This window comes from Coturnix japonica, chromosome 3, assembly GCF_001577835.2.
Source record: "Coturnix japonica isolate 7356 chromosome 3, Coturnix japonica 2.1, whole genome shotgun sequence".
In the NCBI taxonomy this organism is placed as follows: Eukaryota; Metazoa; Chordata; class Aves; order Galliformes; family Phasianidae; genus Coturnix; species Coturnix japonica.
The window spans coordinates 75,864,786-75,892,743 of NC_029518.1; the positions used below are offsets into that span (position 1 = coordinate 75,864,786).

The 27,958-nt window shown below is 35.1% G+C and overlaps 1 protein-coding gene across 4 annotated transcripts in view; it reads left to right on the forward strand.

Annotated features, from left to right (window-relative positions):
- The window catches only part of LMBRD1 (LMBR1 domain containing 1), a 63,201-nt gene extending 35,573 nt beyond the window's left edge, over positions 1-27,628 (forward strand). For all 4 annotated transcript variants that reach the window (XM_032443608.1, XM_015859143.2, XM_032443610.1 and 1 more), the window contains exons 8-16: positions 1,804-1,929; positions 3,293-3,445; positions 9,123-9,187; positions 9,918-10,020; positions 11,135-11,239; positions 12,523-12,672; positions 13,599-13,677; positions 25,546-25,637; positions 25,747-27,628. In XM_032443608.1, coding sequence (XP_032299499.1) covers positions 1,804-1,929; positions 3,293-3,445; positions 9,123-9,187; positions 9,918-10,020; positions 11,135-11,239; positions 12,523-12,672; positions 13,599-13,677; positions 25,546-25,637; positions 25,747-25,866 — 993 coding nt within the window. In that variant the 3' untranslated portion in view covers positions 25,867-27,628. The remainder of the gene's footprint in view (positions 1-1,803; positions 1,930-3,292; positions 3,446-9,122; positions 9,188-9,917; positions 10,021-11,134; positions 11,240-12,522; positions 12,673-13,598; positions 13,678-25,545; positions 25,638-25,746) is intronic.
- The last annotated feature ends 330 nt before the right edge of the window (positions 27,629-27,958 follow it).

Consider the following 27,958-nt stretch of genomic DNA (forward strand, 5'->3'; position numbering starts at 1 on the left):
AACATTTCTAGGCACAGATTGTCTAAGTCCTAGAAACTTGTTTCAGTGGTACAAGTATGGCAAGAACAAACCATATTTTATCAAAATTTGAGTGTAAGCTCACATCAGCTTGTGAGTGTTAAAGCTTTGTTTAGGGCAGACTTGTACTTACTCTGCAGCCTAAAGAGAAATGCATCCCTGAAACAGAATTAGCAGACGTAGCGGAGACTTGATATACCACAGAAGATGACCTGTCCTTCTGTCCTTCATTCTACATATTGTTGTCTTGAAGGACCAGTGTGTCTTACCTTACCTCTGATGATCAGGGAATTTGGTAATCATCTGTCTGTTAATATCTATAACAAGAGTAAGCTTACTGCCCAAGTATATAATTCACATTGGGAACAAAACAAAAAGATTGCATTTCTTTGATTTGCTGATGGATTTTTAGATATGTAGGGTGAAATCTAGAACTCTTGATTTATATTCTGCTATCTTGATCTGTAACACCTTTTTGAGGAACAGGTGGAAGTTTTCTTATGGAATTGAGTTGTTTCTATTCTTAGTTGGTAAAATTGTATAGAACTACTGTCATAGCAATGTCTAATTGTTTCTGCATACTGAATATATTTGACTCCAACTGGAAATGGTTTGGATTCCACAGAAGGGCTTTACTTTGCCTCCATTCTGGTTAGGAATTAAGGTGGTGCACTCATGTATTAACCTACGTTTTCAAGCAGCCAGACATGAGTGGAGTTTGCTAGGGTTGATATGGATCCAATGCTATTCACTGTCTTCATAAATAGTCTGGGTTAACTATACTTAGTGAGTTTGAATACATCAAACAGGGAGAAGGTGTGCCTGAACAAGAGGCCACAATATCACAGAACTGTAGGGAGAAGACTGAGCTAATGAGAACAGCATAAGTTCACGGTGAGATCTGACTGGCAGAGGAGTTATTCACAAGGACCTGCAAGTCCTTGTGAATAGCCAGCTGAATGTTAGCTGGTGGTGTGGCAGAAGAAAAGCAAGCAGTGTCCTAGGCTGCATCAACAATGCCGTAGACAATAGAGGGGTGATTACTTCACTGTATCTGGCACTTCTAAAATCATACAAAGTCAGGCACTTTGCATTAATGCCTCTGTTTTAGGAAATGGAAGCCTAGCTGAGTCTAGCCTAAGTCAAGTTCATTTCAGAATCTGAAATTAATCTTAGGTAGATTTGTGTGGTTGTGTAATTGTGTCCAATTTTAAATGCTTTGGAAAGCATGAAATTGCTCCCTGATGTTCCTGGCCTGTGATAGCAGTTGTTTTCATGTGTGTGTGTATATGGCTTCTATACTTAAGAAGCTTTAATATAGGAACTGAAGTTGCTAGTTGCCGTTTATGGTTAATTGGAATGAAATTTAACTTAAGAGTGTGTAAGAAAATGTTTTTAATATTTCGTGGAACTTCCCATGAAACTATGGGGTATTATTATTTGCAGAGCAAAACTGAACGTTGAGTTGGGTGGCAGATAATTATTGTTTAATGACTGTGGAATTAAATAGTTGACTTTTTTTTTTTGACCAAAAAACCCCAGGAGTTAACTTCATAAGTCTTCAGTAGGTTTTGTTATAGAACGTCTAAAAACATTAAGGGATCTGGAACCTGAATAATGTTTATAATGTTTTGCTCAAAAATTAACAGAATTGATTGTTTTAGAATATGATTATGGAAAGGAGAGCACAAACAACCACTGATACCTTACAGCTACAGCATACAGTATGCTTAACAAGTGAAAACATATAGCAGGAAACATGAGTGTCTGTCTTATTCACCTTAGGCTTATGGTATGTCAGCATTGCCTCTAAACTTGATTAAGGGAACTACCAGCGCAGCTTATGAACGTTTGGAGAACACTGAAGATATTGAAGAAGTGGAGCAACGGATATTACGGATTAAGTCAAAGGTAAGAATGTTACTGTTCTCAGTTACCTAAGTATGTTTTCTTGATTAGCTTATCAGTTGATGGTCATGTTAAGTAAGTTTGTGTTCCAGACAAAACTAGCAAGCAGGAAGTGATTAGCCTGCTATTTTTGAGTTACTTTGAAAGAAATATGGTTAGTTCCTAGTAGAGATGAACATTATTTTTTTAGTCTACCAGATGCAGTTGTTTCTACCTTGCTAATAATGACGCTCAGGAGCTAAACTCAAACTTCTCCAGTCCTGCTTAGATATATATACTAATATATACTATATATATAGTATGGAAGATATACTTTGTAGAGGGTATGTGTATATATATATATATATGTATGTATATACCTACTCAGTGTAGAGTGTACTTATCAATGCTTGATTGCCTTCTAGAGCTGCCATGAGTTTAAGTTAGATTCATCAAAATATTAATAATCTTTATGAATAAGTAACAGCTCCAAATATTCTTGCTTCTCAGCTAATGTACTATGCTGCTATAAAACACTTATTTGTGAAGTGTATACAAATGAAAATCTGTTCTGAATCGGTGTAATACCATTTGTAGACCACTGGTGGCCCTGCAGCTTACTAAGTGCTGTGAATTGTATAAAACACTGAAATTCTAAAAAGTAGAGAGCATAAGCTGAACAGGAGATATTTCTCCTGTAAGTACGAGATCCTCCACCCTTTTCACAACCCATTTCAGATAATGGTTTGATTAGTGATCTTCACAATCCTGGGTCTTGGTTTGTTGTAACCTAATCTTTTCCACCCCAGCACCTGAATTCTGATAGTCTGTATGTGCTGCTTTATGAATTGTAATAGTGGACTTCCAGCTGTGTTAAAAATGATTCTGACATTAGCACTTGGCTACCTCTATATACTGCAGATCCCTTAAATGTTGTATGGGTGTTATGTAATGAAATCTAAACAGTAGCTTTCTGTGGTATAACTTTGAAAGCTGTAGGTTTTGTATGGCTGGGGCGAAGACACCTCTTAACTGAAATAATGAGAATAATAAACCCTTGGAGTTGACTATTGCTGGTTATGGACTATTGGATTACAGAAGTTTGCCCTGGTACCTTTTGTTAGCTAGATTTCATAAGATAATTGGGATCAAAAAGCAGGGTGTCTCTGTTCTAATTATTTCTATTTTTATGTAGTCATTAGTACAAACTAATTTTCCATTATTTATGAGTTATTGTCAAGATTGTGCCACTATTTAGTTCCTAACTTCATTGTGTGAATTTTATGTCAAAAGAAAATTGTTGTAATTCACTAAGGAAGGCATCAAGTCTATTTGTTCCATCGATTCAGTATTCCCTGATCTCTTGCACTAATTTTCTGATAATTAGTGCAGAGATGGTCGACCTCTGTCATCAAGGGATAGACGAGCTGTTCAACAACTAGAAGAGAGACTAAGGACGCTTCGAAGGAGAGAGAGGCATCTGGAAACCATTGAGAAAAGTTGGTGGTTGAAGTTCTGTGAAGCCATCCGACCTCTGAAGGTAAAAAGTTGTTACACTTCTTGAGTCTTAAGTTGCATGTAATAGCTTTCAGCTTCCTTCTTCTAATTTCTCTGAAAGTAATGCCTTTCATTTCTGTGGAAACTACAACTAGTAGAACACAATAGCACTATTTAATAGAGAATTTCTCTACTACAAAACACTATTTTTCAAAATAGTTGCCACTATTAGCTATGCTTTTTTGTCAGTGATGAACAAGATCGTATTTGCTACGGTTGCATTTAAAATAAGAACTGTTCCAGTGTACCAGCAGAGGTAATTTAATGTTGCTTCTACTGATACCACACACTGCCTCACTGTGCTCACATCTGCTGTTTGATCTCCCTAAGTGTTTAGTAGGTGTCAATGAATGTCACTGGTTGCAGTTTTTCTGCACAGCAGAATTCAGGCACACATTTGCTTCATATGCACTTCCATGTCAGGCATTGTTTTGTGAGATTGTCCCCATGCTGCCATCTGTTGCATAGCAACAGAATGTAGTGGAATATTGTTGGGAATGTTCAGCCTCTACTGCCATAGCACCAACATCTGCCTCTAGCATTGTGAGCCAGTGTAACAAAATAAAAATAAGAAATGTTACTTTTGGAGCAGCCCTCAAGTGTAGTTCATCAATTACCATGCTAAATTTCAACTGCTTATTATTAACATAATACCTCCATGACAATGTTACTACAAGTAGGTGTAGTAGATGTATATTCATGTAACGTTACAGTAATATACATCTAAATAAAAAATTAGCTATCTAATTTTACAGGCATTGTTCCCATGTTGTTTGAAGCCTTTAAAAACAAGCGTAAGAAATATAGGCATGTGTAATTGCTATAGTCTTGTGTAGCCCTTAGTGATATTTTTAATACTGCAGAATGTAAAACTGTAAGTAGCCAAGCCACTTAATCATCGAAGAATAAGTATAATGATTGGCTAAACTAGTTAGTTTGGTTGTTGTTGAACAGCTTGTTCAGCTTTTACTGTGATAACAGTTATTGACAGAATAGAAAACATAATACTTGGACTGCTTCCAGATCAGACTTGCATATACTTTATTTTAATCACCTTTTGTTATCGTGTAAGGAAAATGGTTCCCTTGACTAGATTGTGGTGTTGAAGATGGAATATAGCTACTCTTTACTCTTCCAGCCTTCTCACTTAAGAAAATTCCAGCAGCATAAAGTTCTGTTTGTCTCTTTCTTTCAATTCTGCTTTCTGTTCTGCAGCTCTAAAATAAAATAAAATAAAATAAAAAACAAATTAAACACGCACACTATAAAGGAACTGAATAGCTGCTGATTAGAGAATCGTGCACCAACTTTGTTCCTTTTCATATGGTAGTTTCTTATAGCTGCCTGGCACTGACTTTTTTTTCCCCATTGTGTCCACAACAGGATAAGGATGTCCTGCTGTGGATGTGTTGGATCAAGCAGTATCCATCATAAGGCAATTTCAAGCCTATTCTTACAGAATATACTTCTCTAGTCCCCGGCTAGTGAAACCTTGCCACCTGTACCCAGTATACCAGTGTATTATCTGTCACAGGCTTTATGTAGCCTATGTATGTGGATAAAGTACTACGTGTAATGCGTGCATATAGTACATATTCAGAATAGCAAGTGTCAACAGTTCTCAAAGTCAGTTTGCCTTTATGATGTGTTTACAGAAGGAAGATGGGCATCTTGCGTGGAATAATAGAATAACACTTTGAACAGATCCCTGCAGGCTAAAGCCTATATACAGTCTTGCTAAGGGTAATTGTATGAATTGTATTATATGCTTGTTGAAAATGTATCTTGTGGATGGGTATACTTCTGGCAAAGAATGACTGGACTACAGAGGTGGTAAACATCCTATGACCAGAAGACCCATGCAGAGGGTGCAGAAATTGTTACTTGTAGCGGTGTTGGACAAACGAAAATCAAAGGACTGATACTTCTTACAGTTTGCATTGTAATCTATGCTATACATAGGCAGTTAATGTTAAAGAGTGGTGCAACGTTAAAAACAAGGTATAAGGGAATGTGAAATGTGCTATGTTGCTATAGCAAATCTGGATGTTATTTTTTTCTCAGGCATGTGAAAATAGGAAGAATTCTTCTTAATAGCTGTCAGGTGGCTTATATTAATTGAAGTTGCTTGTAGCCAGCAGAAGTGAGATGTTGTCAAGAAAATATGCATTTTGATTAAGCATCCTGTGATGTAATTGCTTGCTCAGTAGTGAACTAGGTATGTAGAACTTCTGTCTTGATACTCAGCCAGTGTAGAAGAATGTCACTGTGGCAGGTCTTTGATCTTTGTCTTTTGATCTTAGTTAATATATACCTATTTTAGAAGAAAAATACTTCTGTGGGACAGGATTGCCACAAAGTGTTTCTTACCAACTGTAGAGTATAATTTTGGCATTACTTTTGCCTGTATTTTATACAACTGAAGATGGCTGGAAGCATTTAGCTCTGCAGTTGCTGCTGTTAATGCTGAGTACCAAAAGAAAGAAAGAAGCTGAAATGGAAGTTCAAAAGCTTTCAGCTTGGAACTCACAGTGGCTAACTTAAAAACCACACCAAACCCTTTCATTTAAAACCAATGTTTGTAACTCTTCACTTTAACAGCTTTGATGTTTACTTTGACAGTAGTTTGTGTAGTTCCTTCAACTTTCTACATTAACCTTTCATTTGAGAAATGTGGCAGAATACAGCAGAAGTAGAAAAAATACACCAATTGTTAATAGTGTCTAAATTATTTGACCTGGTTTAATAAACTTGAATATAGCTCAACTTTTCCACTCAGAGCTAGAAGTGGCTTGCTTCTACTGCTGTTATTGAGTATTACCTATTTCTGTGTTTTTGGTGTAGTTTTCGTTTAGCTATGTGTCTTTAATCTTGTATGTTCAGGCATAAAAGTGAAGCTTTGAATAAACAAGTTTTTAGTCTCCTCTGCTTATAACTGCTTAATTCCTGCAGTTGTCAAGTTTCATAATACAAAGAGGCTAGAATTCATTTTAAGAAGCAGTACATGATATATACTAGTGCCTGTCTGTAATATCTGCAGTCTCACATAAAAATATGGTTTGCTGCTTTTATGGCAGTACCTTGATGCATGCTCTTGGATTAGAAGACTCAAGCAAATGCTTTCAGTTGATGTGAGAGATGTAAGTGCAAGGCAGCAGATGTGCAACCTGCTCAGTAGCAAATGTGTTTTGAGTGCAGGCAGTGGTGGGGTCAGTGTTTTGTACCTGATTGTTTTAAGAAGTGACCTGACAATGGAGCAGGTCTGATTAAAGTGAAAATTATAATATAGCTTAAGTTGTGATAGCACTGAGATCTTGCTTGTGAAAATATTGTGGTGTAGAAATCTTGTGTTGAAGCCTTTGAATTCTTTTAATATGAATTAATGCCTCCCTTTTTTCTTTGGTTAATAACCTTCAGTTCCTCTGTCTGCTGCTTGGCTGTAACCCAGGTTGTTTTTTGCTTGTTCTAGTATTCAGAGCTTTTTAGTACCAGTTAATAAATAGACCTATTAAAAGGACAAGAGGTTCTGTTTAATCAAGTACTGTCCTTTGCTTTAAAGTAGAACATGTTCTTGGGGGCTTGGATTCATTCTCATTTGTGCTGTGACAAAGCAGAATTAGAACCCTTGGTAAATCCTTATGCCTGTATCTAAAATATTTTAAGAGAATCCAGTTGGCATAAACTAGTAGACAGCAGTATGGTTATACCAAGCTGCTCTTAATTTAACTTCATCAGATTGATCTTCAGCTCATAAAGACTCAGACAAACCATGTAAGTTGCAAGCTTGTTAAGAAGTCTGAGTGTTAGTATTTATCAGCTATGTGCTGATTAATAGAAGTGAAGCCTTGATTTAGTCAGTATGCCAAGTTATAAAGTATGGGGAGAATGTAGATTATAACATGAGGATTTCTTACATGAAAGATCCCAGTCAGTAGATGCTTTGAAATTACATGAATGTAAGTTGATGTTAACTGTGATTTAGTAGTCTTAATAGCGCTGCAGAAGCATAAAATGAACTAAGGCAAAATTGTATGTCTTTAAGTTTGTGATAGAAAAGGCTTATGTTAATGGGACTGGAGAGAGGTTAAAGCATGAAAAGAAGTGCTTTCTCAATTGTTTATTCATTTCAGTGTGATGCCTTGTTTCAGAAGAAGTATGGATATGGCTGCTGCCTATAGTTGATTAAAAGCCATGAAGTAAAGCAAGCTTAGTGTTGTTTGAGCCTCTGTTTCTTGAACAGCTAATTCCTAGTGGGAGCGTACTGTGGAGAGATATGATCTTAAAAACACCCTCAGTTCTTAGTTTGTACATCAGGCAGTTTTATATTGGTGATCCAGATTTCCAAGCTAAAGCTTAACAAAAAAGCTATCTAACACTTCAAAAACAGTAGCAATAGCTGATAGTTACAGTGGTCTGTAGCAGTACTTATCTGTGCTTATGACTTGTTAGCAAAATAAGTGCAGTGGTTGGCTTTTGTTTCGAACTGTTGAATAGGTTAAGTGATTTCCCTTAGTCAGCTAAAGGAATATGGAACTTTGGTTCTAGAACTCTCTTATAGGAGGGGTTATCTGGTTAGTTTGATGTGTTAATGTCAATTTTATCTTCATTAGATAAAAGCCTAAGTATGGCAATATTGGAATTGCATTTATATTTTCTTGAAACTCAGGTTTTCTACTACCATGGTAGTTATGTTATTATTTTCTTGTCTGTTCTCAAGTCTTAAGATTGCTTCAAAGGTAAATTTCTAGGTGACTTAAGCCTATAAGTCAAAATACTGTGAAAGCTGCATTCTGTAACTTGAGGTTGGAAAACTACTTTGAAATAATCAATAGTGATGACTGAGGACTTGCGGGCAGAAGCAAGATGCGAATCTAGTATGTAGGCTTGCTTACTTGAATTTTACATCAGTTCATCAAATTGATTTTGTCAGGATTCCTCCAAGTAGTTCTATGGAAGGGAGCTCTCAATTGAGAAATAGTTGTACCTTGTTAGAATGGATCACAGTAGTGGATGTGGTAGTGTGGCAGTGGAAATACACTTAATGCCCAAATGTCTTTATATTGTGAAGGTTTTCCATTCTATATAACAAGTAAAGGTAGTGCATTCTGGTGAATGTTATGTTTGTTGAATATAATATTTGTGTTCTTAATGGCACTTATTTGACATATTTCTAGACTTATTAAGAGAGTGTAGTGATAAGATTTAGCCAGAAAGAGCATAGACTTAGATTAGATGTAAAGAATATTTTCTTTACTTGGAGCTTGATGAGTTGCTCAGATAAGTTGTTGATGCCCCCTTGAGATGTTCAAAGTCATGTTCAGTTGGACTCCAGGCAACTTGAAGGTGTCCCTGCCCATGGCAGGAGATGTTGGAACTTTATCTTACAACCCAGAATGTACTTCAACACTTGACTCTGAGCTCAGTGTATGTGATAGACAGAAGTGGTTCTTATCTTGGGTGATCATTTTTTTTGAATGTTTGACATAATCTGTTTACCTGAGTAAGCATTTCTAGTGCTTCTGTCAAATCTTTAGGTAAACTTCTTTCATCTTCTTGAGCTCTGAGGTCCAAAATTACTAGTCCTTTATTGGACTATTCTGTTATTTTATCTACTGTAAGCATTTTCAGTTTTGCTGAAATAAAAGTATCTTTTCTTTTAGATTGTATGGGGAGTGTTCTTCATCATTGTGGCACTGCTCTTCACTGTCTCTCTCTTCTTGTCAAAGTAAGTACATTTAATGCTTTTCTTAACTACTTAAACTATGGACTTTTTCTTCTAATGTCAAAGTCAGTTCAGGGGTGGCTTGCTTCAGGAGTAGTTTCTTTCCTATGATATGTTTCCATAGGTCATGCTGCATTTTTCATTGTAATGCACGTTGAAATCTAAGTGTACTAAAGCAATCAAGGACACATCTCAGTTTAACTGCATGCTGCTGCAAACAGTTCTGATGTGGTAGAGAAATTATGAACTTCAAGCAGAATTAAAACTATGGAAATACTGAGAGTTTGAATGAACCCAAGTGTGTAGGTACTTGCTGGGCTGGTTAACAGGTGCTTCTTGCAGTAAATGACATATAATGTGTAATCATGTGCATTATAATTGTTTCATGGAATTGAAATAAAATATAGACAGCTTCAAAGTAGAAACTTTAATGATAATATTTAATATTTACCAATATTTGAAAATTCTTGTTAAGTTTCTTTAATTTTTCAGATCAGGCAAATAAACTATATTGGCCTGAACTAAGGAAGAACTAAAACATCAAGGAAATAAAGAAATCAATATAGATTTACATAGAATGAATGCAGCAAGTTTAAAGAATAATGGGTCCGTAAAATATGAAACAACTCATAATCTCTAGGCTTACTTCAGCTTTTTTTGAGCTGCTGTTTTAAATTTAAAGACCACTCTTGGATAACTGTAGTGCTTAACCAATTTTTCTTAATTTCTGCAGTTTAGACAAAGCTCTACATTCAGCTGGCTTTGACTCTGGATTTATAATTTTAGGAACCAATTTGACCAATCCATTGAATATGCTGCTACCTGTTCTTCAAACAGTAAGTAAATTAATTGGTGATGTGAAGAAATAAGATTGTTCCTCTGATTATTGAAGCTGCTGAAAGACAAACAGTACTTTTAAATAATTTACAGAACACACATCTAGACAATTTTCTTTAAAAGCAAGGCAGATTCCTTACTGATTATTTGTTTTAGTTGATGGATGTGGATATTCATATATCTTGGGTTGATCAAAGTCATTCAAGCAAGAGGAGGGTAGCTCTGGAGGCAAATTTGATCTGAAAAGTGTAGTTGCAGTGCTGATGATGGTGAAGTTTGGTGCTGCTTGTTACATGAGTTATTATGCACAGAGTAACAACTTTTTCTTGCCATATTTCTATTTGAGTCTCTTTGTTTAATAACCTATTCCCCTCAAAAGAAGTAACTGTACTTCACTTTTCAATGTTTTTATTACACTTTGAATAGATGCACTATGTTCTGTTCAGTTAAGCATGTTATAATACTGCATTACTCTGAAATGGTGTTTTTTCTTATGCACATTCCAACTTGAGTAGATTTGGAAGACATTTCCACATGAATTTTACAAACATGTGAAACAGAAATGAATAAACTAAGAAAAGGGAAAGCTGTAATTGTTGGTACATTAGTCTCCCCTGAATTCTTTCCATGATCTCACAGTAATGGTTTGGTATAAAGCACTGCTTACTCAATAGTTTCAAAACCTATTAAGCACTCCAACTTATCACTAGGAAAAGCTATGTTCAGCAACAGTGTTATCTGTAACTGTTAAATGCTGTACAGAAGTATGTTCAGAAATAATCACACGCTTATATAGTTCTTAGATTAGTTTTGCTGTTCTTTTTTTTTTTTTTTTTGCTTTCTGTTCTGAAAGTATTTGAAAAAAAGCAGGTATTTTGTGGCCTGGAAATATGTAAAGCTTTCAGTTAAGAGAAACACTTTCACAAACTGTAAACGCTATCAGAAAGCTATACTAGCTCTTATTTGGGGATACCTACAAAGCTTTTTTGATGACTGACTACCTCAGATGGTGTACATAAAGCTGAGTAGTTTCTATCTAAATGTGAGAAGAACAGGTATTGTAACTGAAGATTTTCATGTCATTTCAAGCTCTTGTATGCTTTTTGTTTTTAGGTTTTCCCACTTGATTATATTCTTATTACAACTATTGTTATGTACTTTATCTTCACTTCAATGGCAGGGATTCGAAATATGGGTATTTGGTTCTTCTGGATAAGGGTAAATATCACTTAATTTTATAAAGCAAACTATTAATGTTTAAGAAATGTTGCATGGAATATTTTAATGAGTAATTATGTACTGCTAATGAAATACAGATATGCCACAAATGTTATTTGTATCTGTAATGAGTGCTAAAAGCATAGTGTGCAACTTCTACTGTTTTTGAAAGCTGCTCTGTTTTGCTAAGTTGTCAGACAAGACTGTTTTATCATGATAAGCAAGAGACGGCTGACTCCTTTAGCATATGAGATCAGTGGCTTCTGGCTCTTTGAAGTTGAAATCATATGATTTTGATGCAATGAAATTTTAATAAACTTAACAATATAGAGTCAGTAAGGCTTGATTTTTAGGTGGCAAGCAAGTTTCTCTAATTTAAGAGTACAATGATATGCCATACCTAAGTATGATGCAAATATTTAAACATATTGTATTTAAAATAACAGCATAGCAATCATACCTGGAATATTTAAAAATATTGTATTTAAAAAATAACAGCATAGCAATCATACCTGTGATCCCTGGTTTAACATTTCCCCTCTTTTGCTCCTGCATTGCCTTTACACACTGATGCCCTTTTCTGTGGTGGTATCCCAGAACTGTGAATGGTGATAGTGAGTCCTGGCAATGAGATGAGGCTTGTTGCTGGTTTTGGTCTTTAACTTTTACCAGGTGCTAGGTTCTTTTCTCTTATATGGCACTTCATCTGACTCTATGGGAGTCACAGTGGAGTAGAGTTATCTAAAGATAACACCAAGGTATTATCTTGTTCCCTAGTGAAGCAAGTGGAGAAGATGCAGCTCCATCGTGCAGGTTTTTTTAGTACTGAAGAGTACAGTCTCATGATTCCCTTCTCTTGCTTTCTCTGATTAGAGAAGCAATAATAGGTGACATTACACCTTAGCTAGAGGATGCAGTACTTCTTGGCAAAACAAAGCATTGTTTGATGAATGTGATAAGCAACTCTATCTCACTCTTAATTGTTCTAGGAAGCTTCCTGATCTATGAATGTCTTGGGTCATTGGTACAATTATTTTGATTAAATAATATACCTGAAAATCTGCTTTAACACACTGGAATTAAGTTTTCAGAAGAGAATTTATAGCAGCTTTCCAGAAGAGTTATTCTTGTTACTTGGGTTCAGAAGAAACTGGGTGTTTTTTGTTGTTGTTGTTGTTGGGTGTTTTTTTTTTGTTTTTCTTTTTGGTTTTGTTTTTGTTTTTTTTTTACATAAAACCAACTTGATTTTTAATCATTAGTTTTTGTATGTTTTCTATTCTTAGCTTTATAAAATCAGACGAGGAAAAACTAGACCTCAAGCTCTCTTATTTCTCTGTATGATACTCCTGTTGATAGTTCTTCATACAAGTTACATGATCTACAGTCTTGCCCCTCAATATGTGATGTATGGAAGCCAAAAATACTTGGTGCAGGTAAGATGTAACATGGTATGTGTTTTTTTATTTAGAAATTTAGTCATGTTTATGCAGCCTTCTGAAATTGGGCTCATTCTTAGTTTTTAAAGAATTTTTTACCCAGGTTTTTTCGGTTGTTGTTGAAACTGTTTGGTATTGCACAAGCCTAAATGACTGTACTGTGTATAATGTCAATTCTTTGATCTTTACTCAGTGTTGAACTTTGAATTATGCTTCATTTCTATTGGTAAGAAGATGCGAGCTTCCTCTATATCTTGAAGGTTACACGAGTGACTGAACGTAACACTGTTGTTCCATGGTTAATATTCTTGTGTGTATTTGAGATGACAAAAGTACAGCCTTATACAGTAGAGGATATTCAGAAAGCATCTGAATATGCACTGATTAATCAAGTGCAAATGTCAGTTGTTCAAGTTATTCCTGTTTGAATAGGAATACTTGACTTTCCAGTAGTTTTTTTTTTTGCAGTGCCATCTTCCTTCCTATCCTGGCTCCTTTTGTTTTGGCTATTTAAGTGTATTGGAGGCTATCTATGTATAATGGATGCTATCATCTGACTACACCAGTTGTAACTGTATTGTTTGTCATTATTCAAGCCTAGCACTTCAATGGTGTCTTCATCACCAAAGACGAATTCCAAATTCTGTTTATAAAAGTATAAGAGAAGATTTACTTCTGGGTATAAAGTATTTTGCACAAGTTTTCAAAGGGCACAACCTTTTCATTTCTTCTAAATGAAAGCATAATTCAATTTTTCATGTGAAACTAGTCTTAAATGACAGCTTCTTATTGTAGATACGTTCAAAATCTCAATTCTTCTAAATGTATAATTTCATCAGAGCTTTTTTTGAAAAAATAAACTAGTACTTTACAGAAAAATGTTTATTTGAAGAAGTGTGGACTAATTTTATGTATTTATGTAGAGTAATAAGACAGTTGATGGCCAGCCAAAGAATGTCACAACATTTATAGCAAAAGACTGTGATGCAGATGCACCTGAAGGTAAGAAACTTGTTTCTTGTGTAATAAACTGTAATAAGAAGCTCAAATATTTGACTTTGCTTTCGTTTTCTAATATGAGACTTTGACATACAGTAACATCCAGAAAGCATACTACTGACAACTTAATGAAGGAAAGATTATTTTTAGTAGAAGCCATTTAACAGTGCATTGCAGTTAACTTTAGTCTTATTTAATTTAATATGTATATGGAAGATCTTAAGAATAAACCCAAGGCTGTGAATAGCTTAGCATTTTAGCATCTGAAATGTCATATTAGTGCATGTTTACTGTCCGAACATTCAGGGAAATATGCTATCAAGATTTGTAATGTATTCAAGAAAATTAAGATCTGAACTTCTCAGTGCCAATTTGCAAGTGAGAAAATTCTGCAGTTAAGATGTAAGTACAGGCTGTTCTGTGAGCAACAATATTGGAAGAACTTGACATCTGAGACTATTGTCCTGCAATCCTCTTAATTTTAATTTCTCTCTGACATCCAGTGTTATTAACCATCCCTTTTTGACTACCGTTGTACTTTAGATAATGTGGAGTTGTGAATAGTGACTAGCAAGCAGATGAATAATGGGGGAACTTTTCCTGACTTTTTCTATCTTCGCATTCATTAATGTTGGATATTTTGAGGCAGTTTCTGTAAATAGTATTTTTCCTTGACACTGGGCTAAAGCTGGAGTTTCTTTAAGTAACCAAGCTAATCTACTTTTTTTCTCATGTTGTTTTCCCCTTTTTTTTCTCCTGCATGTAAGCAATTATTGAATTGAATTGCACTAGCAATTTCAATATTGAAGCTGCAGTTCAAGGCTACTATCAATTTTTGATTTTTGTGATTATTTTTTTTTTTTTAAAAAGAAGTCAGCTCAGCCAAAGATGGATGGCCTTCAGTATGGTCCATGTTTTTGTTTTTGTTGAAGCTCTCAATTGTTTTCTTTGGCAAACTTTCAGTTTCTCTGTGTAAATAAGTTGAATTGAGTATGCTTTAATATAGTTAGCAAAAGGTGTGACTGTAATTGATAGAAAGGACAAGCAATGCTCTTAAGTTTTCTGTTCTCACCTTACTGATATTCTGTAACTGCTGAACCCTAACTATACTTTTAGAAGATCTTAGCAACTTTTTGGCTTCTCTTCTCATTTGTGTTGATGGGGAAGATGTTCAATTCTAAATGTTTGTAGTAGTGGAGTCAACTGGACATATGATTTGTTCTCAAGTTTTTGGTTTTTTGTGGCATGTTTCCCATGCATGTACTCTCCTCAAATTTAGTATGTTGGTTTCTGTTCATATTCTTTATTTTATATCTACCATGAGGGATGGATTTTTCTAGACTCCATTGAAATAAATCAATCATTCACATTTTTGATAGCTGCTTTTAGCCATAATGCAGTTTTGAGATGTTTTGATTTTGTTTTTAGGGATTTATTTTAGGGATATCAACTCTTATTGAAACTGCAATACTGTTATACTTAAAAAATAAACTCTTCTGTGGAAGAGTTCAGAAGAGTAAAATCAGTAGTCCTTCAAAATGAGGTCACTTAGAGAAGGTTTTACTGATCTTCAGGTTTTTGTAAGCAGCTTCTCAGCTTGGCTAGTATTTGTTGGAAGAAAAATGTACTCTGTCATTGATAAGCTCATTAGACTTGACCTCTCTGGAGAAATTTGGGTTTGATCTTAATCAGACTTTGCTGTTAAGTTTAAGAAAGTGATATTGGGCTGAGAAGTGAGTTTCCTAAGTTCTACCTGTAGTTGTTGATATTCATAAATATTTTAAGTAGCTACTATGATTTTTTTTTCCTAACGTTTTTGGGCAATGGAAACAATATAGCCAATGCTTAAAGCTCGTCTTCTGATGTGCTGAACACAAGAGTTGCCTGTGTAAATGAAATGATGGCTTTAATTTGTAAACATGCATCACTGCACTGGGTATCTTTGAGTCATGCCCTCCTTCATTAACTGGAAAGAGGTGGTGAAGGTTTCGATATGCTGTCCTATGCTAGCCTAACCTAAGTAGAAGGGGAGTTAATTTTTTTTGTTGAATGTGAATACTAATGTGATCCAAAGGGTATTGTAGAGTTCTGCATTTATAGATGCAGTTGAGTTGTTAAGGCTGTCTTATCGATGAAAAAGTTTCAACTTCATTGAGTAAGTGGCTCTGTTAATGAAAACCATTCAGTGTTTCACCTAGTTAATTGTGCTGTGTTAGAAAGGTGAAATGTAGTACTTGCCTGTGGAATACCTGCTATTTTAATATCTGATAACCTAAGTTAGCAAAAAACTGGTTCAGATCTATGTGATAGCTAGAAAACGTCAGGTGAAATTTATATTAAAGTTAGGAACTAGAATTTTAATTTTCTCTTTATAGGGATACTAGGTGTGTATTAAGCATAGATGTAATGAACTTTAGAAAGGATGGCAAGCACTTTTTTTTTATTGAACTCTTTGCTGCTAGGGCTTTATCTTATGAAAGCTACTGAACTAGAGCTAAGTGCGAATATTGATTTGTCTTCTCTGTGCTCGTTGTATTTTGTTTTGCTTGAACTGAATTCATTCTGTTTCGTAAAGCTATAATCTTTTCATAGCTATACTGATTGATTGATATACCCATAGCAGTCAGCTCAATTTTATTGAATACTCAGATACTGCACAGATCATGACTACTATATTTACACTATTTCTGAGGTGGTAGAATAGATCTGATCTTGTTTAAGCAGCTAATACCCAAAAACTTAAATACTGTTAAAACTTAGAAAACATTCTCCATTAAGTACTATACATACTTGCTTCATATTGGTGTTCAGTTTGAAAGAGATCCATCTTCTAAAGAAACACGAGATGGTTGAAATACAACATTAGTACAGAACACTCAAGTTTTTAGCCTGAAAAATATGATTTTTAGATTTAATTACTGTCTGACTTCATACATTAAATCTTATTTCCCTGTGATATTTGAGGCTAACTTGCTCTATACTGAATGCCATAGACCATGATAGCACAACTACAAGAAACAGATAAACCAAAAGTAATAGAGCAAACTATTATTTTAAAACTCAGTAAAAACACTTTTTCTTAGTTGCACTTCAGTACTTTGTGCAAAAGCCTTGTTCTGATTAACACAGAATTTTTTGTTAAGCTTTTAAAAGGGTCCTTGGGGCAGTGTATTGCCTACATTTCTTATATGCAAAACATTTGTACTTGCAGTTGGGCAAAGATCTCATTTGATTGCTTTTCTTAAGGACTAATGTTAGCTGAAGTGTTGGGTCCATTATTCAGTTCTTTTAAGGTCAAAACAGGTCTTAATTATGTGATTAGTAACTTTGCAGCTGTACTAATGAACTGAAAATGTGATATAGGTTAAGCTCAACCGGTTAAACAGGACTTAATGTAAATAATGTAAATGAACAATGCTTCAACTGAAAGCTTTAATTCTAGTCTTTTCCCAACCTCGACTGTGTGATATTAGAAGCTGGATCTGCCTCTTTCTGGATCAGAAATCATGGAAGTGTTTGTATAATACAGAAAGCATCATTCACTTTCAGTGTATAACATGCTATGAATAACTTTGATTTGGATTTTCTGTTTCACTTAATTGGAGAAATAAAGCTTTTCTGAGGTTTGTTAAATGCTGTGCATGGTCTATCTGCTGAGATTTTTCCACAGACCTACACAGATTTGAACTGTACATATGGAGAGAAGTAGGAAAAAAAATCATGTAAAATATCTCGGGCCTAATCTGAGCAGGCCTTACTGTACTAATTAGATGTGTTTTCGAAGACCATCCTGTCATCTGAAAGTCAATAAACACAGGTTTTATAATGGCCTGAATAAAGACTAGATTTAAACTGTAAAGTTATAAGGGAGTCCCAGATGGGAATGCCAAATGGGAGTGTGTTCTGTTTACTATTTAAACAGATAAATCTGGTAGATGTGTGGGGTAGAGGTTGTGCAAAGCTTTCTCATGCTTATATAGATACAGACTGTAGGTGACTCCAGTTGGTGGTTTTAACTGAATTTTTGAAGGCAAAAAAACCCTCATAAAGCCTGAACAGGAGGAGGCTTTTAGCAAAAACTTGATCCTTTCTCCTGTTAATTTTCTGAATGACCTAACCTAGTACTTTGCCCCCTATCTATACTTAACATCTTACACTATGGAACTTCTCCATAATCATGACAGATCAATTTAAATAAGCACCATGGTGCATGTTTGACTCCAGACAGTCCTATTTAGCAGTTGTAATTAGTGTGAGTAGCTAAGATTCTCTTAATTTTTCTTCTGCGGTACAGTGTTCATGGACTCAGTCATGGAAAAATTAATTATTACACATTTATTTTGCTTCCACTACTGTGACTACTGTGGGCAGTTATGAGCTGCTCTAAGCTGCCTCTTCCTCCAGAAGCTCTTAACTAAAGAGAAAAGGCTGCATTTGAAAATACTTCTAACTGTTAAATGGGGTTGAATAAGGCAATAGCAATGGCATTCTTTATTCTTTTATCAACACCTTAATTCAACTGCCTATTAGATTTAAGCTTAGCAGTAGAGTGAGATGCTCTGATATTATCACATGAAGCTCTTTGCAAAGGATTGCGGGGCATGTATACGTTCTTAAGAGGGAGTAATGAACCCAATGAGAGTACCTCTTTGAGTAAGAAACCTACCACCACTGTCTACAAAATGATACTTTAAGTGAAGGCAGTACTCTGGCCATAAGAAGGTATTATGCATTCTGGGTGAATGGTACGAGAGAATAACAAAGGTGTTTCAACATGGAAAGTAGCTCTGCTTTTTTAGATGCCTCTATGTATTAACTGGCTATTAAGTTCTTCTAAGGACAGGACCAATTCATGTGAAGGTATTAAAGGGTCATGATCAGTCTGCTAAAATATCTTCAAATGGTTTTTTCAAATCCTTTTCCATGTTGTTGGAAAGGGATAGGTAAGGTAAGGACAGTATGAATGTAAATACAAAATAAATGGGGTTAATGTTGTCCAAGTAGTGTAGTGTAGTTTCAAGGAGCCTGTGTGCTAGGGGAGGTTGGTGCTTTGCTTAAAGTAAAAAATGATAGTTTATGCTGTCCATTGATTCCTTGTTTTTTTGGAGTCTTGCATCTATGGTCATATCTAGGATATTGCCTTCAAAGTTAATACTTAAGTAACTCACAGCAATCAATTCCTACTTCGAGTGTGTTCAGAGAAGCCTTTCAGAAAACAGCTCTTGCAAATGGTCAAATTAATTCTGTGATTTAAGAACAGAAAACAACGTTTGTATGATCTGTGCACAAATACCTCAGGAAAGTTTTTATGATTAACATAAATGTTATACACAGTTTTACATCTAGTTTCTCTGAAACGGAGCATACCTTTCACTTCTGCAGGTTGATCACAAAAATTTACTCCTTCCCTGTAGAGGGATGGGATCTCTGGAATTAACATTGTTACAGATTTCAGTCATTGGTTAATGCTCCTTTCACCATATCCATGTCTATTCCTCACTTAAATTTATTTAAATGCTACAGTTAAATCATCCTTTAAACCTGGCAAAAAAATGAGATTAATGGGTTTAGCTCTTTGAATCTCCTTAAAAGGTTTCTTTGAGTTCTGTTAAAGGGTGTCAGAATCTGCATGTATTAAGAAGATTCTGTGTAATCTAGCTAAAATAGAAGCTGTACAGCTGGGTGCTGTTTTTCATTGTAGTACCACTGCTTTAAGGTGAACTGCAAATCTGAAATCATGAGGAAAAGTATTCATAGGTTTCTTCAATGTATACAGAGCAAAGTAATGAGAATTGGCCTATATTTGTTAAAGCTTGCTTGTATTTCATTCTTGAAGATCAAATACTTTTTTTTCTGCAACTGTCCTGAAGTTTTTGTTCATATATACCACTTTTCTTCCTTAAAAGTCAAATCTAAGCAATGGCTGTGTGACTCGGATAAGGACTTTGATAGGAATACATTCTCAGTGATAAGAAACAGCTGACTAGTGACTTCATGAGTCAACTCTTTTTCTTTGCTTTTTGACAGAAAATCCTGGAGGAACTTACTGGAAGCCTCCTTATTCTATCAAGTCCTTCTAGCACTCCTGGGACTTGCAAGTTCTTGAACAGTTTAATATAAATATAGTGTCTAATTAAAGTTGTATGACTGCTACAATCGTCATAGTATCAGACTGATTCATGTTAATTACATCATTTTCTGTTTTTATCTAGAGTTATATCAGGTTGAGTTTAATTTGCACATATCCAATATAAGGTAATAGATCTATGGCTTGAGTTGCAGAAAAAGCAGAAATTACCTTCTGAATGTAAAGATGCTCTAAATAGCTAACTTGACACTTTAGTGATGCTGTTTCATTATTTCTTGTTTAGAGCTAATAAGAATTTTTTGAAAGGGAACATTATTCCATCTGAAACAAGCTTTCTCAGAATTTAAGTATCTGCTGGAACACTGCTAACTTCATTTTGAGTGTTTGCAAAAACTTGAATATCTTCCAGTAGGAACAGGATTTACTACTGAGCACTTAAGAAGTTGATCTTCCTTTTTCTGCTGACTGCGAGCCATGTTGCAGGTTCTCTATTAATTCCTGGTTTCCGAGCTGCTAACCCCTTAACTTGTTAAATTTTTTCTTTGACGGAGTTTGTCTAGTTTTGGAATCATCAGCTCTTATTGAACAAGGTAGCTTTTGGACTAGAACCAAGCCTATTCTGCTAGACTTCTATGTGGTGTCCATAGTTCCCTTTTAGGTGCTATCTCACTAATGCTCCAGCTAAGCACAAGATTAGATCTATATTTTGAAAGTCCCTAGATGGTTGCAATTTGTTTAACATCTGAGTGATTTATGTCTTATACACCTATTCTGTATTTATACCTTAAAGTTCTGTCAGTTTGAGTAGGCAGAAGCCTTGTGATTGATGTCTCTTTAAATGGGGAGTTATTGGTAGCTACACGCAATCTGATGGGAAGTGTTTTCAGGTCTTTGCAGTATGTGAATGAACCAATTTCCCAACATACTTTTCCCTCTTACAAGGAATCAGGAATGTGAATTCGTTAAAGTTGACCATAAAGTTAGCATAGTGGTGATAAAGGTCTTATATTTGGATCAGTGTGAAAGCCAAAGCAATAATAACTCACATTTAAGCAATTTCTGGCAAGAGTCATCTGAGGGAAAGGGACAAGTGGTGTGTGATGCCACTAACTGAAAACTGTAGAAGGTTATTGTAGCAGATGGATTTTGCTAATGAAACCAGAGAGGCAACAGCAGAGGGACTGGATTGTGACCTGCAAGGCAGTCTCAACAGCTGCAAGTATTAACTGTGTATGCTGCAATAAAGAATACTCTAGGACTTATAGGGGGTAGCTCAGATGAGACATGATAGCATCTACTTTATGTATAGAAACTGCTGAATAACAGGTAACAAAGAATTACTTTTTCCTTGTTTAACCATCACTAATAAAAATTATAATATTTGTAACTTGTGGCTGCTGTTATTTCCACTCCATAAATCTCTCTTCCCTTTGAAACTTGAGAAAGTGATATAAAAGATACAATTTTAAACATCAAACTTCAGCAGCAGCTTGAAGACCTGGAGTGATCTTAACAGAAGCTGAAAAGTGTATGAGTTTAAGTTGCTAACTTATAGGTACAAAGGTGAAGAGGAAGCTTATAATTAGAAAGTTGTGATAGACTTGCTTAAATCTAAGGATGCCTGAAGCTTATTTTGTCTATCTGAATGCTTTGATTTTATTACTTGGTCCCTATTTCCACTGTTTTGTGTAGATGTTTTTGAACTGAGAAACAGTATGTGTCTCAGGATACTTTCCAGTGCTGTAGCACTTCTTCCATCTGGTGGTCAAAAGATATTCTGGTCACTCAACATGAATCCATGCCAGAAGTGAAAGTTTTGCTGTTCTGTTGAGAGAAATGAATTGGATGTCACAGGATGAGAAATATGACTAATGGGTTTCTTACACTATTGGATGTCCCTCAATTTCATACCTAGTTGCAATGTGTTTGTTTTTTTTTCTGGGCCATTATCTTAAGCAATCTCTTTGTATAGGTTAAGTTACTTAGTGTTTATTTTGGTGAATTTGGTTATTATGAATATACTAAATTTTTTAATTTCCCTAGTGAAATGCAAGTTGAGTTGCAAGACAAAACATAGTAGTAAGGCTTTTCAGTATGCTCTAAAGCCAGATTAGCCTATGCTGCTTTAGTGTTTCTGTAGTTTTTCTCATGCTCTGAATTAAACCATACACCTTGTCTGAGGTGAGATCCAATTAAGAAATTCTCCTCGTTTTGGAGTTTGCTAACGTATTACTTATGTTGCTGAGATACTACCATTATATTTAACAAAGAACTTTTTCAGAGCCCTTAGTCTACCTTAGTGACATCCTTTAAGCAATTCACTAAATGGATAGCTGAGTGATTCTAAGGAAAAACTTTTGCTATTATAGCTTTTTCAGATAAATCCACAGGTGCTTCATTTTCTGCTGCTGTACTCTAAGTAAAATGCATGTTTCTCTGAGACCATTTTAAAAACTGAGCTCTCTGCCCTTTTCTACTCAGTTCCTAGGAAGTCAGTGTTTTTCTTACTTTATCAGAAGAACATTTGTATTAATGCAACTTGTATGTTCCAGATAACACTCAGATTTCTAGAAGTTCTATTGGGCAAGTATTTCATGAGATATTGCATCTAGACCAACCATTTCTCCTTTAGTTATTTACCCTATTTGTCAAATGCAATTTTAGCTCTTTGTTGCAAGAAAACCACAGTAAGATTAAGTACTAGTTATGTAAATGCTGTTTAATGTCAAAATGACCTGGCTTGTAGGAATGTTGTTCATTCAGTGATATAAAATAATTACATGTATTAAGTAATTTTAGGTAAGTGAAGCATACAGGAATGTGCTTCACATGAAGCACCGTGAAGAGTAATACGTGGAAATCAGCAGAAGGCTAAGAAGAATGTTTGTGATTTCACAGTTGAAGTGCTGCTTCATTCAAGGCACCATGAATGTGTGTTAACCACCATTCCGTCTTACTTATCCAAGTTCTAAATTATTTAAATTATGAGCAGTGGCATAGGCCTGGAAGTAATATCAGTAAGGATGAGATGTAGCTTTCCCCATAATTACAGTGTCTTAGGTGAAATCTCAACCCTTTTGAATCTTGGTAGGTGATTAAAGTTTATAAATGCATCAAACCCATTATTGAAACTCAAGTTGCAAGTTGTACTGTCAGCAGCAGCTGCTTTCTGCCACAAAGCTGTTGAATGAGTAGCAACAGGATCCTATGAGATGTGTTTTTTTGAATACCTGAAGCTGTGCCTTAGATGCTTGTATGATTTTTTTTTTATATGCTGTACATTCCAACATACATCAGGTTTTCTTTTAAGAGTTATTTTGAGTGTATTTTTTCACTAAAATTAGGTTCTGCTTGAAATCAGAACTTGACTGTGTGTAAATGACATTATTGGTCTCAACCTCAGTTTTCCATCCAAGGTGTTTGTGGTGTCGTTGTACGTACTTTGATATAATAGGGATTATAATTAATTTGAGCATGTAAGACATAAAGAGAACTGTTTCTAACCCTTCAGCAGGGTTGCTCAAGTCCATCTCTTGCTGTAAGTGTCTCTGCAGATGAATTCTGAAACCTGTGTGGGCAGCCTGTTTCACAGTATTAAATATACTGAAGTTTTACTTGTTACTTGACAGAAATATTTCTTGCTGCTGCTTGTCTGTCATCCATTGTCATTTTGTTGTGCAGGTCTTTCAAGACTTTTTCCTTTTATTTTTAATCCCCTGCTACATGGCAGAGGTAGCAGTAAGGCACACCTGCAAGCACCTTTACTCCAAACTGAACAAACAGATCTTCATTATATGCTGAATGCTTTAGCTGTTGCAGTGTTTCTCTGCCACACTTACTTCATTGTGCTAGTGTCTCTGTAATACTAGGGAGTCTGAAGTAACACAGATGCAGTTCCCATTAGTGTAGAAAGAAGTAATCTCTTGGACCTGCTAACCGTGTTCTTGTTAGTGAAGTGTGATTTCTGGTTAGCTTTTTCAGTTGCAACTGCACACCAGTAACCCTAAAACTATTTTCTAAATCCTTTTATGAAAGCCCACTATATTTTTAAATTCAGAAAAGGCATACTCTCTTTGTAACCTGTGCATTTAATTGCCTAATGTAAACAAACCTTGAGGTCTAAATAGTTATAACACACTTCTATCCTTGCAATTCACTTCTAAGAAAAAGCCTTTGTTCAAGAGCATAAGTAAATTGTGCTTAAGGGTTGAAAACTAAGTTGCCAGGATCCAAAATTTTCAATGGATCTGATAAAAACAGTCAACTTCAGGTAATTGTGGCTGTTAGCAGTTGTTGCTGGGCATCCTTTGTTTGAGAAGCTGTTCTGTCTTGAATCTTGATTTTTGGTTCTGATGCTTGGTCAGCACTACATAGTATGTTCTATTCTTAATGCCTAATTGCCAGTCAGGCAGGGTAGGTTTTCAGCCTTTGTTTACAATGTTCACAAAGATCAAGGAATTGTCAGAAATATTCATAACTATTATTCATAATTATCATTATTAACAACAGTGTTTTTATCTTAATTCAGGTTATTCATCAATTTATTTAAAGTTTTCATTACAGGAATTTATATTATTACATCAGCCTGTTCAGTAATGTTTTTGTTCAGAAAGAATTAACTAAAAGTTGGTTGAACTTCTGACACATTCCATTGAGATGTTTTTCTCAAGGTCTCAGTGTTCTAAAATATTTATCATCTATTTAATCCAGTTACTGTGGAGAGATATCAGAAATTTCTTTTAGCTGTTTTTAATTGAAGTAACCAGCTGGAGAACTGCAGATGGTGTTGATAATACTACTTGCAAGTGTGAAGCACCTTCATGCTAGCAGTATTTCTTTAACAATAACATGCTAAATTATTACTATTCCCCCTTTTTACGTATGTAGTGTTGAGTGATGTTAATAGGGAAATTAAGAGAATTGATCTCCATTCTTCAAAGAAAAATGGTGAACTGAGAAAGATTACTTCAGCAAAATTCCGTTTCTGTTTGCATTCATTTGTTAGTGGAGAGGTCTGCTTTCTCTGCTGAAGCTGTTTTACACTTGAGTTATTTGTAGAATGTGTCAGTGTTGTATGTCTAATGTTTAATGGCTGTGAAATCCTAGTTTAACTTTTTTTTAGTCAATGCTATCTCCTAGCATGCAAGGCAAATGGAGACCAGTGTGCTGCATAAAGTACTATTTTAGCTTAAAATTAACAGAAGAATTTTAAATATTGTCAAGCGTAAGTCACTTAACTGTTAAAGGAGTAGAATTTGTCTGTTTTGATAAAGGTATTTTGGGCACCATGGTTTTGGTCAGGGAGAAGGTCATCTTAGATGGTCAAGCTGCAGGTCTTCCTGGTGAGGCCTATCCTTAACTCATACTAGTGAGCTATAGTATGTGGTGGTGCTAAAGCAGCTTCTGGCAAAATCTGATTTGAGGTACTAAAGTGCACTTCTAGTATCTCCTTGTTATTGATTACAATTCATTTAAAATAGAATATGAGTGTAATAGGATTTGTCAGAACAGCCAGTAATTAACAGATTTGTCAAGTACCTGATGCTAATAGATTTACTTACATCAGCTTCTAGTGCCATCTGTATTCATATTTGGTATCTCAAAATCAAATATCCCTCTTGTACCTTTTTGATAGGGAGTAGAGTACTTGATATAATGAGGTGGAGTTATTTTTAAAAGCTTCATACCCTCTGAAATTGCTGAACTGTTGTCCTGTAAGTAAATTGGAATTAGGTGACTTTTATTTGTTCTGTGTTAATTGGTACTATTTGCTTTCCTTTTAGATCAGTGTATTGTTACTCGTACGTACCTTTTTCTTCATAAGTTTTGGTTCTTCAGTGCTGTCTATTACTTTGGGAACTGGGCTTTCATTGCAGTAAGTATTTTGATCTAAAGATCACTGAAATATTTGTGTACTTGCTGCCATTCAGTTTTCCATATGTTGTCCTTCAGTAAAAGTAATTTCAGTAATTTGCAACTTGCAGGTCTTCTTAATTGGATTAATTGTATCGTGCTGCAAAGGCAAGAAATCTATCATTGAAGGTGAAGTGGATGAAGATGATTCAGACATGAGTGATGATGAACTGTCAGCTTATTATTGTTGATTGCCTTTTGCCTTCAAAATTGGAAATTGCAACTTAATATTTTGTTGAAAATAATATCCACGTGGAATTACTATCAAAATAAACATCCTTGCACCTGTAAATTAGAGGAAATAAGTGTACTTCCTTAAATGAAGTCAAAAACTGAATATCACTTTTAAGCATCACTGTATTGGAGCAAATTGTGAAACTGAATTTGAATAATATATAGAGAACTGTTTTATGATGTATGTGTAACTTTCTAATGTACAGATTGATAAACTGACTGCTGTTATTTCATAACTCATGTTGTTTTTCTCTTAACTTGTGCTTCTTAAATATTTTCATACTGAGCAGTGTTCTTTTTATTCAAGCTTATAAATAAAATAGTCTAAAATCCTACAAAACAGTTGGTATAAAAATTGCTGGAAAGATTTGTGTTGAGTTTTCACTTTCACATGGATGCAATTTCTGTATTAGCATTGATGACATTTATGGAATTCCCATTTAAAGCTATAGCTGGTAAGGAACTGTACTTGAAATAGTCCAGAGACATGAAATTGAAGTAGCAAGTCCCCAGTATGTGAAGAACATCCTTTTCGCTGTTATCACCACTAAGCTAATGTGGAATCCTCTGGTACCTGAAGTGTCTTTTGTCTTGTCAGAGGGAGTGGTTAGTGTAAATGACAATATTCAGTATTGTTGCAGTGGTTTTGTGTAGTTCAGTTCTGAAGCTGCTGGGTGCCAATGAAAAAGTGAACATTTGATTAATTTCTAGTATTTTTTTCTCTGACATTGTCTAGTTTGATTTTTTTCACTATTTAACTTGGAAGATGCCAACTTGTTTACAAACCTATGTATAAGCATAGTTCTTAAACATTTTTGTCATTCATATGTTTTTTTGAAATAAGGTTAGCTACACTGTTACTGAGCTGTATTTTTGAGGCTGACAAAATATCTTCAGATAGTCATTGGTGACAAGTGAAAGAAAATATTTGTATAGATTTCTAAACTTCTAATGCTACCTGAAGTTGTAATCCAAACCAGCACATAAACTGTAATCTAGAGTATCTTTTTATAAATCAAACTGACCATTATTGAACTACGTGGAAATTAAATTCTAGGTTTTTGTGGACTCTTTGAAACTTAACTGACAGCTTTTTTTTTTTCTTTTTTAAAAAAACAGAATGCCTTTCCTTGCAGTTTTCAGAACAGCAGACTAAGAACTTCTGAATTTGAATTCAGTTCTGGTATTGTAAGTCTTAAGAGAGTTGCTCAGTTAATTTGTGGATACTGGTAACTAATAGTGGTTTTTTACAGAGGCAAAACACCTGAATTTTTTAGTAAGTATTCTGTGCCAACTACTGTAATATCCATGTTGATGTGGCAACCTGGAATTTAGCTCCTGATCATAAGCTAAACGTATGTAGTCAAGACTGCTCAACTAATGGCAACAAATTTGTTTGCTGCCAGTGAGACATTTGAAAGGTCAGATAAATTCAAATGCTGAAAGCAGGTACTGAAGCTTGATTAGGCATTCTGTGCTCCCTTTAACTGGAATGAGCTGAACACTATTTAAACATGACCATGGGGAAACTTGCAGTGAATTATTTATAAGTAGTTCAAAGGACTCAGATGGAATGTGGAGCCTGATGCTGGATGTCTGCGAGCTCCCTGCAAGCTACATCAAGAGGATATCAACAGTTTACAGCAAATACTGCTTTGTGGGAACCCTGCTGGAAAAGTTATGTGAGCTAATTTAAATAAAGTCAACTGCTCAAATGTTCTTTTTTTTTTTTTTTTGTGGCTTTTGTCAATATTTTCACCAGCACCTTTAACACTGAAAACTTTTTGTCTTGACTGTATAATACACAGGTTTGTTTAGTAATATTTCTGAGTGTAAGGCTGGCTTTTGATATTTGGTTTTGCAGAGTTGCATCCATTCATTCTCAACTTTCCAATGGAGGAGATGGCTACTTATCTGGGGCAGATTAGCAGCAAGCTACTCCTTTCATGCTATGAAGCTGCTTGTGAGCTGCATGTTGTGTGAGGCCAGGATACCTGACCGTTCCTAGACAATAACTGCTCTGTTGGCATCTCCTGCTTCCATGGTTTT